The 18,293-nt window shown below is 42.4% G+C and overlaps 1 protein-coding gene across 4 annotated transcripts in view; it reads right to left on the minus strand.

Moving 5' to 3' along the window:
* Positions 1-789: 789 nt before the first annotated feature.
* Positions 790-18,293, minus strand: part of SCAF11 (SR-related CTD associated factor 11) — a 176,702-nt gene continuing 159,198 nt past the window's right edge. For all 4 annotated transcript variants that reach the window (XM_073619959.1, XM_073619957.1, XM_073619958.1 and 1 more), the window contains one exon: positions 790-1,607. In XM_073619959.1, coding sequence (XP_073476060.1) covers positions 1,494-1,607 — 114 coding nt within the window. In that variant the 3' untranslated portion in view covers positions 790-1,493. The remainder of the gene's footprint in view (positions 1,608-18,293) is intronic.

Genomic DNA, 18,293 nt, shown 5'->3' on the forward strand with positions numbered 1-18,293 from the left:
GTTAAGCTGCCTGCGGATGGTACCAAGTCACCAGGTGACCATACTGTGCAGACAGACTGGGTCTAAGGAGGTACAGTTTATCAATGCATAGTGGCATGTCAAAGGGAACAGACAGCAATAATTCTGGTTCGCTTTTAAAACATTGCCCCACATTTTTTGGCACCAGTGTTTTTTGCCATTTCATGGGCATGCACAGGTTTTAAGGCTTGGCAATTTTGATATTTGGTCAAATGTAACCCCCATCTTATATTTTACCAAAAAATGTGTTATAGTGTGTGCAATAAAATAATTTTCACTGTATTTTTTCCTGAAAATATAGGATTACCGCAAATCATGCGGTGTAAAAAAATTGCAACTATAATAATTATATTCTACAGGGCCTATGCTTTCAGAAAATAGGTAAATGGAGACCATAAAGTATAGCTAAAAGGCAACTTTTGCATTGTCCCCAGAAAACAGTAACAGAAGGGGAATCTTTCAATGGGGACACTAGTTCAGATGACATTCCATCACTTTGGAGCAATTTCCTCTTATTTCTTGTTTTGGCTATGGAACAGGAAGTAAAAGGGAAATTATCCCAAAGGGGACACAGATGGCAAAAAAAAAAAAAAAAAAAAAAAAAAAAAACGCACACAATACACCTTACAGTGATTTGAAGCCTTCCTTACTCTATCCAAAAAAGAAAAAAAAAAACATTTTGCCCTTAGTTCTACTTTAGGTAATTTTCTAGCAAAAAATACAGATTTTAACAAATGTGTAAGAAATAAAAAAATTGCTCTGGACGCAAAGTTGTTCATTGACTGTTTATACATTTACTGTTGGACATACTGCATAAGACGTGATTGTTTTTATCCAATATTTTCAGAAAGAGAAATTGCATTGCACAAGGAAAGGACAAAGCAGAAAAGCAGCATGATATTTATTTGGTGTTGCCATAGTTGGTGTCCATCTTAAAAAAATATATATTTGTTGGACACAAATGTTGCAGTAGTAGCGTACGGGTATTCTAAACAGATTCTCTACCGAGGTACATACAGCTTTATGGCTACACTGAAAGACCAGTGTGTCCAGTTAGACTAGAAACAGGCCAAGAAAAACATCTCACTATGATTAGAAGAAAAACACAATCAAAGATTCTCATGATAAGAATTTTTAACTAACAGATTCCATATACTGTACACACAGCACCCAGCTGGTAGCCAAGTATTGAGAATTACATCTCTAATATTACACACATAAGTAATTAATTCAAAATGCTGTACATCATTATTAACCATGTTTGTCCTAGTAAAAACAAAAAAATTCATTAGGTATGCTTTAGGGGGAAAACATCATAAGAAGGGGAGCTCTAAATGTAATCATACATTGAAATTATAATTGTATCAAAACCCGATTTCAATCACAGTTGTGTACAATTCTGTCAAGACACTGAAATTGCACTTTGACAATTACTGTCAGTCCTTTGTATGACCCCAGTGATGATGATCTGTAGCTCAAAATGAGTCGTCTGGCCCCTTTTTGCGAGAGTGTTTGTACTTGTCCACATACGCCTTAACAAGATTTGCCACTTTAGCTGAATCAACTTCTCCACTTTTACTGTGACACACCTTAAAAAAACAAGAGCAATAAGTATTAATCCTATAGAATATGTAGTAGTTTATACATTACAGAATTAAGAAACATTCTAACCCTTTAAAGTGGAAGTCGATCCCAACACTTAAATTCTCCCCTGCAATCATTAATGTGAGCGGAGTTCAGCCCTATGTCTCAAAATGAAAAAAATCCCAGTTTTTCTACCTTTATTTTGCTGTATCCAGTGCTGTCACATGACTTCAATTCTACTTCCTTCTGAGACCAGTGGGCGTGGTTATTGAAAGCTAGTGACATCACCTTCCTGAGAGGGACACTGTTCCTGTGCAGCCAGTGGGCGTATACAGGAGGAGCTGATCATAGGTTCCTGCCCAGTGTTCTCTCATTGTACATCCTAATTCATGAGAAAGTAATAAGCCCCATCCACACAGGACTGGGGGGTTTAGTGCAGCTGGAAGTGCTCTGGGGTCTCAGCTCACAGTCTACAGATGATCATAGTACGGGCAACCACACTAGGGCTCTGTTTCCACTAGTGCAACTTGACACAGTCGCATGACAAGTCACAGCCCATTCATTTCAATGGCACCCATTCCCATGTATGCAACTTTGAAAAGGTACCTACAATGCTTTGATGCGACTGATCCAGAGAGTGTAAAACTGGATTAAAGCTGCACTCAAAGTCGCACTAAGCTGTGCAATTTAGAGTGTGACTGAGTGCAGTTTTGTTTTCAATCTCTCTTTATTATATTTTCACTTATTTTTTTATAAAAAAGAAAATACCAATATATGCCAATTAAACATCTATACATCATATCCTACATACAAAAAGTACATGTAAAGATATTTTAATATACCAAGCCATGAATTAGTAAACAAACTTAATCATTATCCCTCAATTTCTCTATTCCTACCCTCCCCATTTCTACCATATTCATACCTCTAATACATCCATACCACTTACATACAAAAAAACAAAAAACAAACCTGTTCCTTCCATTTATAGAAATTCTAACATTTCTCTTGATGACCGAAACTTATCCCATTTTTGCCATTCTTCTGGCATTTGATTTATTATAAACCCTTCATCTCTTATCTGTTTTTCCATATACTGAATTTCGTTCATTTCACATATCCATTCCACTATTGTTGGACACCTTGTTTCTTTCCAATTTCTTGCTATTAGTGTTCTGGCTGCGGAAGTCATGTGGTGGATATCTGCTTTGATTGTTTTTATTGATTTTGATGTCAAAGATAGTAACAAGATTTCCATACTTGGGGTCTCCTCCACTCCTGATACTTTATAGTAGATCTCAAATATCTTGTTCCAGAATCCTCTCACCCCATGACATCCATACCATATATGTTCCAATGTTCCTCTTTCTATTTTACATCTCCAGCATAAGTCTATTTCCTTTAGTGATTAAATTTAAAGCTAATGGGCTCCTATACCATCTCATTGCGATCTTATAATTTGTCTCTTGATATCTATTTACTATAGTTGTTCTATGTATAATTTCAAAAATGTTTTCCCATTCTTCCTCTAATAAAGGTTTTCCCATTTCTGTTTCATACTTCTTTATTCCAGTTATCTCTCTAAGGGGGCCAGAAGGAAGCAACTCGTCGTATATCTTCGATAATTTTTTAATTGGAGCTTGTTCTTCGACGAGTATTTTTTCAAATTTAGTTAACGGTCTATTTATCTTAGATATTTTAGCCTCTATAAATGTCAATTGTTGGTTTTGCAGGCATTTATTCTTATTGTTGGTATTGCAGCCATTTATTCTTATTTTCCAATCCCAATTCCCGCAACCCGGGTAATTTCCCATTCACAAGAACTTGTACCAATCTCGCGTGTTCGATTTTATCCCATTTCAAATAATTTGTAACCTCCATAGCTGGGGGGGAATTCGGGATTGGAAAACAAAGGGGTTATAGGTCCAAACATTGTGGAAAGATTACCCCCTTTTATTATGGCATCCCATATTTTTAGTGTAGCATTTACAAAAAGTGTTTCAATTCTTTTTTTTAGGTCTTAAGTGTGGTTTTATCCATGGGAGAACCTTTAGTTGAGGTCATATTTCTTCTTCGGGGAGTTTTGTGAGCCCAAATAAAAACAACCATAGCCTCTCTTAATTCCATCAATCTTTTAGGAGGGTCTAATGATATTGTTTGAAAAGTATATTTTTGGTAGTATGTCCATTTTTATTATGTTAATTCTTCCCGTCCATGAATACATTAACTTATCATATTTCTGTAGTAGTTTAATAGCTTTTCGGATTGTCTCATCGTAGTTCAACCCCATGTAGTTGTTTCAAATCCTTTGGTATAAAGACTCCTAAATATTTAATTGCATTTTGCTTCCATTTAAATGGAAAATCCTTTTGCAAGAGTGAGTATATTTTTTCGGTTAATGATATATTCAACATTTCTGATTTGTCATAATTAACTTTAAAATGGCTTAATTCCCCAAATCTTTTAAATTCTTTAATTAAGTTTGGAATAGTTGTAATAGGATTAGTTATATATATATATATATATATATATATATATATATATATATTTATTAACAAATCGTCTGCATATGCAGCGGTCTTATATTCTTTATCCCTCACCTTTATCCCTTTGATATTCTTGTTGTTTCTTATTGCCGTAATTAGATGTTCCATTGCTAACACAAACAGCAAAGGGGAAAGTGGGCATCCCTGACGAGTTCCATTTGATATTCTTATATCCTCTAATACTCCATTTATTCTCACTTTAGCTCTTGAGTTGGAGTACAATGCGACAATCCTACTAAGCATTTTTGGGCCCATACCTAATTGTATTAATATTTCTTCCAAGAACCGCCATCCCACCCTATCAAATGCTTTTTCCGCATCAACAGCCAAAAGGCATGTTTGGATGGCGGCTCTTTGGGCGTATTCCACCAATGTACAGGTCTTTATATTATCCTTAGTTTCTCTCCCTTTCGTAAACCCCGCTTGGTCTAACTTTATATGATTAGGTAGAATTGGTGTTAATCTGTTCGCGATGATTTTAGAGTATAACCTTATATCTACATTAGTTAAGGAGGTGAGTCGATAATTTTTACATAGTGTGTGATCCTTCTCTGGCTTTGGGATTAAAGTAATGTGAGCTTTTGTGCTTTGTGGTACAAAACTTTGTGTGTTATATATGGAATTGTATGTTTTCTTCAAAATGGGAGTAATTATGTCCTGGAAGTCCTTATAAAATCTAGTGGTATACCCCTCAGGTCCTGGACTTTTTCCTGGAACCAGTTCCGTAATAACTTGCTGAATCTCTTCTATTGAAATATCTTTTTCCAGGGCCTCAAATATTTCTTTAGGGAACCTAGGCAAAGCTGTCTCCCCAATATATTTTTTAATCTCCTCCCCCTTTTCCTTAATCCCTCGATGTGTTTTAATATTATACAGATTAGAATAATATGTATGAAATTCTTTTGATATTTCTTTGGTATCTTATGTCAGTTCCCCATCTGTTTTTAATATTTTTATTATGGAAGATGAGGGTTGTTGATCTTTTAGTGCTTTAGCCAATATTTTTCCAGTCTTCTTTCCGTACTGATACCATTCTGCTGAGTGCAGTTTTGATCCAACTTTACACTCAGGATCAAAGTCGCATCAAAAGTTGCAACAAAGTAGTGCAGGCACCTTTTTCAAAGTCGCCGATTTTCAAATATGCATACAGTAGGTGACCGCGATATTGTGTCAATCTCGCCGCAGTTATCAGCGAGATTTAACAGCTGCGAGCCCCGTCGCGGGAGCCAGCGCCAATATGGCTCACTCATCGGGAAAGGAAAACTTTTTTTTCCTTTCGCGATGAGCAACAGGCAGTGCTGACAGCTGTCTGGTATGAATCCTGAAGGGGAACGCTGCGCCAAATTTTAAATGAAAAAACCGGCGTGGGTTCCCCCCAGGGGCATACCAGGCCCTTAGGTCTGGATTTTAAGGGGAACCCCTACGCCGAAAAATCGGCGTGGGGGTCCCCCCAAAATCCTTACCAGACCCATATCCGAGCACGCAGCCCGGCCGGTCAGGAAAGGGGGTGGGGGACAAGCGAGCGCGCCCCCCCCCCATCCTGAGCCTTACCAGGATCCCCACAGCACCTTGTCCCCATGTTGATGAGGACAAGGGCCTCTTCCCGACAATGCTGGCCGTTGGTTGTCGGGGTCTGTGGGCGGAGGGCTTATTGGAATCCGGGAGCCCCCTTTAATAAGGGGGCCCCCAGATGCCAGCCCCCCCACCCTATGTGAATAAGTATGGGGTCTTCTTCCGACTTTGGGGGGGTCTTCTTCCGACTTCTCCCGGTGTTCGGCCTCTCCTCCCGGACCCCTCTGCTATCTTCTTCCAGCTCTTTTGCTAGAGGGGGACCCGGTCTGCTGCGCTGTCTTGTCCCGTCTTCTCTTTTTCTCTTCTTCCGATGTTGACACGACGCTCTCCGGCTGGAATGCTGTGTGGGAGCTGCGGAGCCATTTATATAGGCGGTGACCCTGCCCCCTTGTGACGTCACGGTCCTAGCATGTGCAGGTACTCTGGGGTCAGAAAAGAAGGAGAGAAGAAGAGAAGAAGGGACAAGACAGTGCAGCAGACTGGGTCCCCCTCTAGCAAAAAAGCTGGAAGAAGATAGCGGAGGGGCCCGGGAGAAGAGGCCGAACACCGGGAGAAGTCGGAAGACGACCCCCCGAGGCAGATCCGGGGTCTTCTTCCGACTGGAAGACGACCCCGGAGCTGCCTAATAAATTACTCTTAAAACCTGTGTAGTGTGTTTTTTTTTTTTTTTATTGATACTTTTTTCCCTAGGTGAATGGGTAGGGGTACGATGTACCCCATACTCATTCACATAGGGTGGGGGGCCGGGATCTGGGGGCCCCCAGATTCCAACAAGCCCTCCACCCGCAGACCTCAACAACCAGGGTTGTCAGGAAGAGGCCCTTGTCCTCATCAACATGGGGACAAGGTGCTTTGGGGTGCGGGGGCTCGCTGGGCGCCCCCCTCCTCCAAGGCACCCAGCCCCCCCATGTTGAGGGCATGCGGCCTGCTACGGCTCAGGATGGGGGGGGGGGCGCTAGCTCGTCCCCACCCCCTTTCCTGACCGGCCTGCGAGCTCGGATATGGGTCTAGTAAGGATTTTGTGGGGACCCCCACGCCGATTTTTCGGCGTAGGGGGTTCCCCTTAAAATCCATACCAGACCTAAGGGCCTGGTATGCCCCTGGGGGGGAACCCACCCCGGTATTTTCAGTTAAAATTTGGCGCGGCGTTCCCCCTCAGGATTCATACCAGACAGCTGTCAGCACTGCCTGACACTCATCGCGAAAGGAAAAAAAAGTTTTCCTTTCCCAATGAGTGAGCCAGTGCGACATGCACAGCACTCTGTCGCCGAGAACCAGCGGGATCGGATCGCGCTGGAAACACAATCTCGCGATCAGGTACTGTAGATGGGAATGTTTGCCTTTAAAATCAATGGGCTGTGCGACTTGTCATGTGACTGTGTCCAAAGTTGCATGACAAGTTACACTAGTAGAAACTGAGCATTAAACTCATTACATGTAGCTCCCTTAGCTGGGCGAGTGCCACACAATGCACATGTGCCATCACAGTGCCATGCAGAAACAGCCACGTGGTTGTACACTGTAGAAAATCTGCAGCATGTTGCATTGTAATCTTACAGTTTCTAACAAACATACTTCCAAAGCCTGCCCTTTCCCCCTCTCTCAGGGAAACTGCTATCTAAAACAAGGCTTTGAAGACAGATTTGTGAAGGAGATGAGGGAAGGGGCTAAGCAGGTCTAGGCATGTCTGTCTAAAAAGAATAGGAGCGATGTGGGTGGGGCTGGGCAAGACAGAGCCGGTTAGAACAGTAGGCATGCCTGTGTAGAAAAGAACGACAACATTTTCAGGAAGTGAGAGGCCCCCCATGCAGAATTCAGAAATAAGATTGTCCCTGAAGAACAGGAAGAAGCTGATTGTCTAGCTTTGATGAGACTTTCTAAGCTTGACAATTAGCTATACAAAAAAAATGAGTATTACAGCAAAGCCAATACTGTAAGTCTGTAAATTTCCATACAACTTCAATAAAAAAACCTTTCTAATGCATGCTAATATTCTGCTAGCCTTGCCTGCTACAGCTTGGCACTGCATGCTATTGCGAAGTCTGATCTATGCTGATCAGATCTTTTCCATCCACTATTCCCCCAGAGGTTCTCCACCTAGTGTAGCTTGGTGAGGGGCACACTGGCGCTTCCCTGTCTCCAACTTTTTTTTCTGTCTACCTCAGCCCTTTCTTTGTAGTTATGGGTTTTGTTCCTTAACAGACTTGTGTCCGGGACCCTCTAAGGAGCAGGCTGTTCATGCCTTGATCCCTCAGCCTCCCATCCAGACAGCTGATAAGGACTGCTTGATTCGAGGGAACCTCTGGGGAGTTGTCTCCTAGGACCTATGTCTGTTACAGCCTTCGCCACTAAAGAGTAACACTGATCCTTACTGCATCAGGAGAGGTTGTTTTAATCCATATTGTGGACTATGGCTCTTTGCCTTATCTGCACTGATCCCTTGAAGTTGTTTTTAAATTTGCAGTCAAAAATCTGAGAAAACCTCACTATGATGGTTACGTGTTCCAATTCAAACAGCAAACCTAAAACATTTTAAAAAGTATCTCTTACCTTTTGTGTGTATGTTTGCACTCTAGGCTGCCCAGAGTCCAGCTCCAAACTATTCTGAACAATTTTAGGGGGTTTAGAGTAGTTTGTGGTCAGTGTTTCTGTCCCCACAACGACTAGGGACACACCAAACTTTCCTTCATTAACATACAATACAAGAAGTGCAAATTCCAGATCTTTAATTGTTAGTGCAGACAGCGGTCAAAGCTAATTTACAACCGATAAGGAGATTTGCTAGCATGGTAAAGACAGGGTTTTTATGGTAAACAAACTTCCAAGCACTCAAACATTAAAGAGAAAGAAAAGCTAAGCAAAAGTTTTCCATTTTGGAGTTTTAAGAGAAGGGCATTTAAAAATGTAAGTAGGAAATTGTATTTTATTTTTTTTGCAGTAATGCCATGTAAATGGGAACATTTAACAAATATAAAGCATGTTATCCCAACTTGGCTGCAAATGTGGAAATACTTTTTAAAGCGGAGTTCCACCCAAAAATAGGACTTCCGCTTATCCGGTTCCTCCCCCCCTCTGGTGTCACATTTGGGACCTTTCAGGGGGGCAAATACCTGTCTAATACAGGAATACAGGTATTTGTTCCCACTAACGCCCCCCCCCCCCCGTCTTCTGGGAGACACACAGGTCCCAGAAGACAGCAGGGACCAGTCAGGATGCGAAGCACAACTTGTGCATGCGTAGTAGGGAACCAGGCAGTGAAGCCGCAAGGCTTCCCCTTCCTGAAGATGGCGGCGCCTCCAACCGGGAGCCTAGGGAGGGGACGGCTTCGGGTGAGGACATCGCGGGTGCCCTGGACAGTAAAGTGTCCTTATTTTAAAAGTCTGCAGCTGCAGTATTGGTAGCTGCTGACTTTTACATTTTTTTTTTTTTTGTCCGCGGAACTCCGCTTTAATGTTTTCATTTTGAAGCTAGTTCTTTAACTAATATCTTCTGAACAGGGAGGAGAGTTTCATGATCAACTTGGTACATTCAGCCTGCCCTGTTGAACCGGCCGAGATTCCAACAGTCTATAGCCGGCCTTCATCTCCTGCTTCAGGCATCTTCTGACAGGAACAGGGAACACCTTAATGACTTTGTGGGATATGTTTACATGGGGTTAGGCCCCCGTTTCTTGGCAGATTTGTAGATTCCTTTAGAAGGCCTTTCTGGGCACTTTTAAAAAGTTTTGTACGGTGAATTTTAGGTGAATAATCCTTGTTATCCCGATAGGATGTCTGTCCTTAGTGACATGGACGCTTCTGCTTGATTGAAATTACATTTTTACACAAATGGAACTTTCCTTTGGTGGCATTTAATACCACTGGGTTTTTTCTTTGCTAAATAAATGATAGAAAGAATGAAAATTAAAAAATAAAGCGTTGCAAAATTATAAAATTTTGCAAATAAGCAGTCTTCATAATGTAGGCCAAATTGTAGTTTGCTACATTTCTTTGGTAAAAATAACTCAAGGCAGTGTATATTATTTAGACTGCAGGAAAGTTAGAGTCCACAAGAGATGGTATATATATATTTGAAAATCTATCAATCCTGATGTACCAACGGCCTAACCTTTATTAAAAATTTTTGGCTTTTTTTTGGAGACCTGAACATTCCAGGAGAGTACAGACACCAGCCAAATGACCCCTTTTTGGAAACACGTATTAAAAAAAAAAAAAAAAAAAAAACAAAACAGTGCAGTACAGAGTCATCATATAACTGGTGTAGCGGGAATCAGGGGACACTAGTCTGAGGATGCGATCAGGATTTTTAGAACAGTGGTAATAACTGTGACCAATCACAGATTTCAACATGCAATGAATGGCTAGGAATAAAAGCCATTTTGTACAATTGCCGTTTGATCTGCTGTGTTTGGTCACAGTTATCACATGGTACTGACACCGATTTATCATCCGACAGATCAGGTGACAGATACTGCCAGAGCGTGGCACATGGGGTACAATCCTGGGCGGCCGCCCACCCAGGATGGCAGTGCCCCCCTCTGCCATCATTCTATTATAGGCCAGGCAGGAAGCTGTTAAACATGACTACTTTGAGGGATCTAATCCTGGGTTCTCTAGGTGGATTCAGCAGTCACTTCACATCTTTTGCAGGTTATTTTAGTCTGTTTCAGGGTTCTCTGGTAATTCTTGCCATGGTGAGGTGGTTGTCTGTTTCAACAATCTGTCCAGACATGCTAGCTTTTAGCATCATAGGAATATCCAATTCAGAAATGCACCTGTCCCCCAAATTCTGGGCTTCAATAGCCATGCCATTAATTGACTGAAGCAAGATGGTATATGGGTCCTTGGGGCAGGAGACCTGAAATATCCGGAGAGCCCATGAAACAACCACCACCAGGAGACTTGAGGATGGAGTACCAACCCCCGCCCGGCCAATCTGGAGCTATAAGGATCACCTCGTGCTCTTCATTTCGAAGAAAAATTAACCACGTGTTTCACAGGGGGAAAGTAGTAGTAGTTTGGGGTGTCCTCAACCCAAAAGCCACCAGAGTATCCACTTCTGCTAGAGGAACCCTGTACTTCTCCAGTTTGCTGTTGAACCTGAAGGCTGAGAGGTATATATCCAACCTCCTTCACCTGTCAGGACGTTTTGGAACACCTCCGGGTGTACAGACCACTTTCCTGGGTCCAGGTGCTGTTGGCTGAGGAAGTCTGCCCTTCACACCTAGGATGTAAACTGGGAAGGGTGGAACAAGAAGTTCTGTACAGAACAGGATCCATGCTACTTCTCTTTTTTTTTTTTCCTTTTCCCTCTTTTTTTTTTTTTAATAATCAGAATTTTTTATTATTTCCATTTTACAATACAACAATCTTCATACATTGTTACAAACAAAAAAGAAAAACCCCTCCTCACCCACCCCAGACCCTTATTACATTACATCTTCTACTACCACATTCGCTTAAATCTTATCCCTCCCCCCCTTTCCAAACCACTTGGTAATCCTGTAGTTACTCCTTCCCCCTCCTCTCTTTGTGCAAGAAGACCTCTTACCCTTCGTGAGAAGGAGAGAGGAAAAAAAAAAAAAAATTCAAAAAAGGGGGGGGACGACATAAAAGTGCATAAGTGTACATAATTGAATAAAAAGTGTACGTGTTTATCAATTTGTATTTGAGTACGAGGCCCTCATTGGCCAAACTATTCTAGTAAGTGTTATTACCCTTTACCCATCAAAACACCAGAAAACAAAACAAAAAAAAAAAAAAAAAAAATTTACACGAAACCCAAGTTTATCAATTATATAATTTGTGTAAAAGGCCCTCATTGGCCGAACTATAAGTGTTATTACCCTTACCCATCGCGTTCTCTCGAGAAAAAAAAAAAAAAAATACACGAAACCCAAGTTTATCAATTATATAATTTGTGTAGAAGGCCCTCCATGGCCAAACTATAAGTGTTATTACCCTTTACCCATCGTAAAAAAAAAAAAAAAAAAAAAAAAAGGAAAAAGAAAAAAAACCCCCGCGTTTATCAATTATTTAATTTGTGTAAAAGGCCCCTTAAAAAAAAAAAAAAAAAAAAAAAAGGGGGAAAGGGGGGGAAAGGAAAAACACAGGAAAACCACAACCCCACCCCCTCCAAACCCTCCCCTACATATTGGGCCAGCGAACTAATTCCAATATTCCTTTCATCTTTCTTTCCCTTTTTTTTTTTTTCCTTTCCCTCTTTCTTCCTTCCATAGGTCAGTATCTTTTATTTTAGATATTTACAAGGGCTGTACCTCCACCTCCTTCTCATTTTAGTCATCTCCGTCTTCTTTTTCCATCTCAACTAAACATTCCTTCCAGCCTGCCCATTTCTTTTCAAATTTCCTTTGTTGGCCCTTTACCTTATGAACCCATCTTTCCGCTTCCATTATTAAGCTCACTTCCTTTCTCCAATCTAATATTGAGGGACCCTGTGTCTGTTTCCAAAATTTCGGTATGATTTTTTTCGCTGCGTTTAATAGGTGGGGTGTTATGCCCTCCCGATACTTTCTATTAGAGCCCGGCATCCCATGGAACAAATAATGTAGTGGTTGAAATTCCAGGTGTCCCACCGTCAATTTCTTGATCCATGGAGACACCGACTCCCAGAATCTTTTAATTACTGGGCATGTCCACCACAGATGGAGAAATGTGCCTTTCTGACCACATCCCCTCCAGCATCTATCACTTATGGTTGGAAACATTTGTGCCAATTTGACTGGGGTCCTATACCATCTTGACAGGAACTTGTACGCCATCTCTTGTACCTTTGAGCTGATGGATGAGGAATGCGTTAGTGTAATCATCCTTTTAATTTGATTGTTAGTCAATACCTGTCCCAATTCCTTCTCCCATTCCCTTATATAGTATGGAGTTGTACCTTCCTGTCCCTTAAGTATCCCTTTATACATTTGCGACAGCACGTTCCTGGGACTAGATCTCTGCACACATTGTTTCTCAAATATGGTGAGAGAGTTCATAGGTCTTATTGATGATTTGCTTTTATTAAAAAAACTCACTAATTGATTGTATTTCCACTCTGCCATATGCACTATCCCATATCTAGACACCATCTCTGTCAGAGATAACAAAACTCCCTCCGGAGCAAACCTGCCACAGGTGGAATCTCCACCTCCGCCCCAGGCCCCCAGATACCCCATCTCCTCCCCCGGGGGGAACCAGGTGAATCCCTCCAGAGGAGCCAGAGGTGATATCCAGGGGGCATAATCCCCATTCTTATTCAACTTGTCCCGAACTTCCAATGTGTTCTGGGTTAATGGTGACACCCATTGAGACAACCCTCTTGACGAGCTCTGAGTCCAAGGTGCTCCTGCTAAGTTCCTCCCTGCCATTGCATTTTCTACTTGAACCCAAAGTTTTTTATGAGTATCATGGTGCCAGTTCAAAATCCGGACTAGACTCATAGCCTTATAATATAAGGCTATATCCGGTATTCCCAATCCCCCCTCGGCCCTATTTCTTCTCAGAAGGTCGTGGGCTAATCTGGGTCTTTTATCGTTCCATACAAACGCCACAAACATCCTACGCACTTGTCTGAAAAAGGACGCCGGTACCTTAATTGGTATTGTGTACAACATATAAATTAATCTAGGAAGTATACTCATTTTTATGGCATTAATCCTCCCAAACCAAGTTAGATATTGGCCTTTCCATTTTTTAAACTCTTCCGCTATCTCCGTCAATAATATGCCATAGTTGACTTCATATAGTCTTTTCATTTCAACACTAATACGTACCCCCAAATACGTCAGGGACTCTCTCTCCCAGACAAATGCATACGTATGTCGCAGCGTCATCTCCAGTCCCGTTGGGACATGGATAGGAAGGATAATTGACTTTCCCAGATTGATTTTAAAATTAGATAAGGTGCCGAACTTTTGTACCTCCAGCATAAGTGCAGCTAACAATGTCTGGGGGGACGAGAGAAAAAAGAGTAGGTCATCAGCATATGCTGCGACCTTATGTTCCACCTGTCCTATTTGTGTCCCACTTATCTCTCTGTTATTTCTGATTTTACGTAAGAATGGCTCTAATATTATTGCAAATATTAAGGGTGATAATGGGCAACCTTGTCTCGTACCATTTCGGATACTAAAGCTTTCTGACAACGTTCCGTTTACTTTAATTCTTGCCTTATGGCCCGCATACATCGACATTATCCATCCCATCATCCGCTCCCCCAGGCCTATCCCCTTCAATATTTCTCTCATAAAGCCCCAATTCACCCTGTCAAAGGCCTTTTCGGCATCCATCGACAGAATGATCCTTGGGGCCCTATCTGGACCAGACTGCATCCAGTGGAGGACATTAAGCGCCCGAATAGTGTTATCTCTCGCCTCACGCCCTTCCATGAACCCAGTCTGGTCCAGATGTATCATCCCCCCTATGTGTCCCTGGAGCCTCAGAGCCAAGATCTTTGCTAACAATTTAGTATCCGAATTAAGAAGGGAAATAGGCCTGTAGTTTGCGCAAATCTGGGGATCTTTCCCTCCTTTTGGCAATACTGTTATATACGCCAGAAGGGCTTCTGGTGGTAGTGGGTTAGATGCATTAATTGAATTGAAGTATTTACACAGTGGTTCTCTTAATACTGGAAGGAATTTTTTATAATATATATTAGTCAACCCGTCTGGGCCTGGGCTTTTCCCTAATGGCAATGTTGCTATTACCCTTTCCAGCTCCTCTACCGTGATTGGGCGCTCTAACTCTTCTATAGTTGTTTTAGGCAGCCTAGGCATTGATGCTTCATTGATATAATCCTGTATCTCTTTTCTCTCAGGGCTTTCATTATCTACTTCGGAAATATTGTATAATGCCTCATAAAATTTAGTAAATTCTGCAGCTATGGCTTTCGTTCCAACTACCTTCTTACCTCTAACCAGTAAGCTATGAACGTGTCTGGATTCCTGTTGCTTTTTAAGCTGTTTAGCTAGTAGCCGCCCACACTTATTACCCTGTTCATATGCCCTATTTGCGAAGAACCTAATTTTATTTCTAACTTTTTGTTCTAGGCACTGTGAAAGCTCAGTTCTTAAGGCCTCTAGGCGCCTATTATCTGTAGGGTCAAGCTTCCTCTTGTGCTTCCCCTCCAGTTCACTGATTTTATCTAATAGATCTTTTATCTCTTTTTTCCCTTTTTTTTTTTTATATACGAGCCATATGCTATTAAATCCCCTCTTATGACAGTTTTATGGGCCTCCCACACCATTTGGTCAGACACTTCCCCTGTCTTGTTTATTTCAAAATACGCTTTTATTTTAACTCCTAATTTCTCTACTATTTCTTCCCTATCCAATAGCGACTCGTTCAAACGCCACGTTCGCTCCAGACCTGCCATCTGAATTAGTTGGAACATTAATGCTATTGGGGCATGATCTGATGTTGTGATGGGGCCAATTGTGCATGAAATGACATTCTCCAGGTGGAACTGGTCCACCAGGAGAAGGTCCAGACGTGAGTACATGTCGTGTGTTTTTGAATAATAGCTAAAGTCTTTGATTCCTGCATGTAATACCCGCCAACAGTCCACCAGATGTTGAGAGCGTATAAGTTGTTTAATTCGTTTTAGGGCTCTAAATGACAAGGCAGTTCTTCCTGTTGATGTATCCATATTGGGATCCAGCACCAGGTTAAAGTCTCCGCCCATCATCAGACAGCCCTCTCTAAATTGTTCCAATTTCTTAAATATTTTAACAAAAAAGTTAACTGACCCTTCATTTGGTGCGTAAATCGTCGCAAATGTATATCGTGCACCATGCAGTGTACCCTTCACAAATAAGAAGCGTCCCTCAGGGTCACTCTGAACTGTCTCCATTTTCCATGGACATGACTTCTTAAAAGACATTGTGACTCCTCTGGCCCTTGCGACTGGGGACACTGCATGGTACCATTGGTTCATAATACTCTGGGGTAAGCTAGGGATAGAATCACCCTTAAAGTGAGTCTCTTGTAAAAAGACAATGTCCGCTCCATAATGTTGCAGCTCGATCCACAGGCGCTTTCTCTTGTTCAGTGAGCTTAGCCCCCTTACGTTATATGAAATGATTTTCAAAGTTGTTGCCATTCTTTAAGTTTCCCTTATAGGCTCCCGGTATCTGCCCCTCATTATTTTCTCCCTGACCTTATTCTTGTTTGTTCCATCATCGCTGACCCTACCTACCCACATATCCCTAGAACAACCCCTATTAAAATTAAAAATTACATTTTTTACTTGTTCCATGTAGAAAACCATACATACCCCGTCCCTACACCATGATACTCCCCCCTGGAGTACCTTTACTAACCCAGGTGGAGGCCTGTGTAGATGTGCGTCCCACAAGCACAGGTCCCCTCCCTTCCCTGCTCTTAGCAGGTTCCTTAAGCCCCTTACTCGGGGTTGACCTACCGACCAAAAAATAGTCTCCATACACCACCACACTCCTTCATCCTCCAACCCTCCCCCCCTCCCCCAAGGCCTTATTTATAATTCTCTCCCCATTGGAAGAAAACACAAAAAAAAAAAAAAAAAACCCCAAAAGGGGGAACAGCACAACTTCATCTCCAAAAAAAAAAAAAAAAAAAGGGGGGCAGAGACAAGACCCCTTGCTACTCAGTCCTTTCTTCCACTATCTAGGTCCTCTTCGGGCCAAGTCCCTATTAGTCTTTGCCCTAACTTCTTGCCACTGCTCTGGCCGTTGTAGTGGGGGTCCTATGAGATTTATTCTCCAATCTACAAAGTCCACCATAGGGAGATCCAACTTTTGCACAAAAGATTCTAGATCATCTTTAGTTCGTAGTGTTGCTGTCTTCCCATTTCTAGAAGCTGTCAAGCTAAATGGGTATCCCCAACGATATTTAGTATCTACCGCACGCAGCGCTTCTAACAGGGGTCGCACTGCTCGACGCTGGTACAGGGTCCGCCGTGATATATCGGGGTATAATGCTATGTTCAGTCCTTCAAGCAGAATTGTGGGTTTGGTGCGTGCCATTCTCATTATATTTTCTTTTATTCTATATTTATGCACTTTACAGATAACGTCCCTTGTTGTCTCAGCTTTATTACTCGGGTATGACACCCGATGCGCCCGATCTATTTCTATGTTTTCTGGGGCCTGGTCCCCTAAGATCTGTCTGAATATCTTAATTGTAGTGGGGATTAATTCCACCTTTGGGATTGATTCGGGTATTCCTTTTATACGGATATTCTGTCTTCTGTCCCGGTTCTCATAATCGTCCCGTTGGTCCCTGTACCCATTTAATACATCTTCATGCTTCTTGAGTACTTCCTGAATGTCTGCTACGTTGTGCATTATGGCCTCTTGATCGCTTTCTATTTTCTCCACTCTATGCCCCAAACCCCAGAGATCCTCCTTCAGACTTTCAACTGCTTGTAAGCATGACTGTTCCACCACACTAATTAATTGTTGCATATCATTTTTTGTAGGTAGGGCTCTCAATAGGTCCCACATATCTTTTTCCCGGTTTCCACCCTGCTCGTTCCCCCTCTGGCTCCCATTTCCTCCATCTTGGGGGTTCTGCTGTTTGGGGAGTGAAATATGGTCATAATCGTCATAGTCATGAAGAGATTGTCCAGGGTCTGTATCTAGCCTTGTTTGAGAGCTCTGTATCTCAACTATGCCATTGCTAGGGGTCAGTTCTCCTCCTCTTGTCCTGAATATCATCTCCGTAGCCTGTAGGGCCTCTACTGTCCCTTCATTTACCTCTGTACCTTCAGATGCCTCCTCATCCTGTACAATTAAATCCCCTTTCTTTATAGTGGCTGATGAGATTCTTGTTCCGGGGTTTATACACTCTTGTCCCCCAGCCCCTACTTCCTCTTATACTCATGGGGCTCCCTCCACCACCCAGGCTAATTTCTTCCGCAACTTTCCTCCCCCTTCCTGCAGACGGAGATCCCTTACCGTGCAGTGTGGTGCCGCCTCCTGTTGTTGGGGTGTCCGTTTTCTTTTTCCCTGGAGTCCCGCGTGCTGACCCCTCTGTAGGACCGCTGGGTTTCCTTATGTCCTGTCCCCCTGCTTGTCGTCCCCCTCCATCAGCGGCACGAGGGGACATGTAGGCTCTTATACCATCTACTGAACTTCTACCTCGTCCAGCCGGTAGCATAGCGATTTGTCTGCGTGTGGTCATCTCCTCAGCTGTCTACGATGCGACTCCGGACTCCGCTGTTCTCATCAAATTTTAAAGTTGTCCTATAAGCACTGCAAAGGGTGTGTAGTATCTCCTGTTACTAACGATTCAGCGATTCAGCTTTCAGCTCTGCTTTGCTGTACATTAGTTAGTTATCAATTCAGCCAGGGAACACGAGGGGAAGTGAGGCACTCACTCATCCACAATTCGGGGGTACAGAAAAAAGGGTGGGGAGTTTCCAGCTGTCAATGGTTCAACAGTTCAGTGTTCAGCCAAGTTTACTATACACAGCTTATTATAGTGTCACCCCGGGGGGGAGCGGGCACTTACTCCTACACAGCCGGTCACTCAGAAGAGGAAGGAGAATAGAGTGTATCCAACTGTCAGTGGATCAGCCTTTGGA

The sequence above is a fragment of the Aquarana catesbeiana genome, linkage group LG03 (assembly GCF_042186555.1).
Source record: "Aquarana catesbeiana isolate 2022-GZ linkage group LG03, ASM4218655v1, whole genome shotgun sequence".
Lineage (NCBI taxonomy): Eukaryota > Metazoa > Chordata > Amphibia > Anura > Ranidae > Aquarana > Aquarana catesbeiana.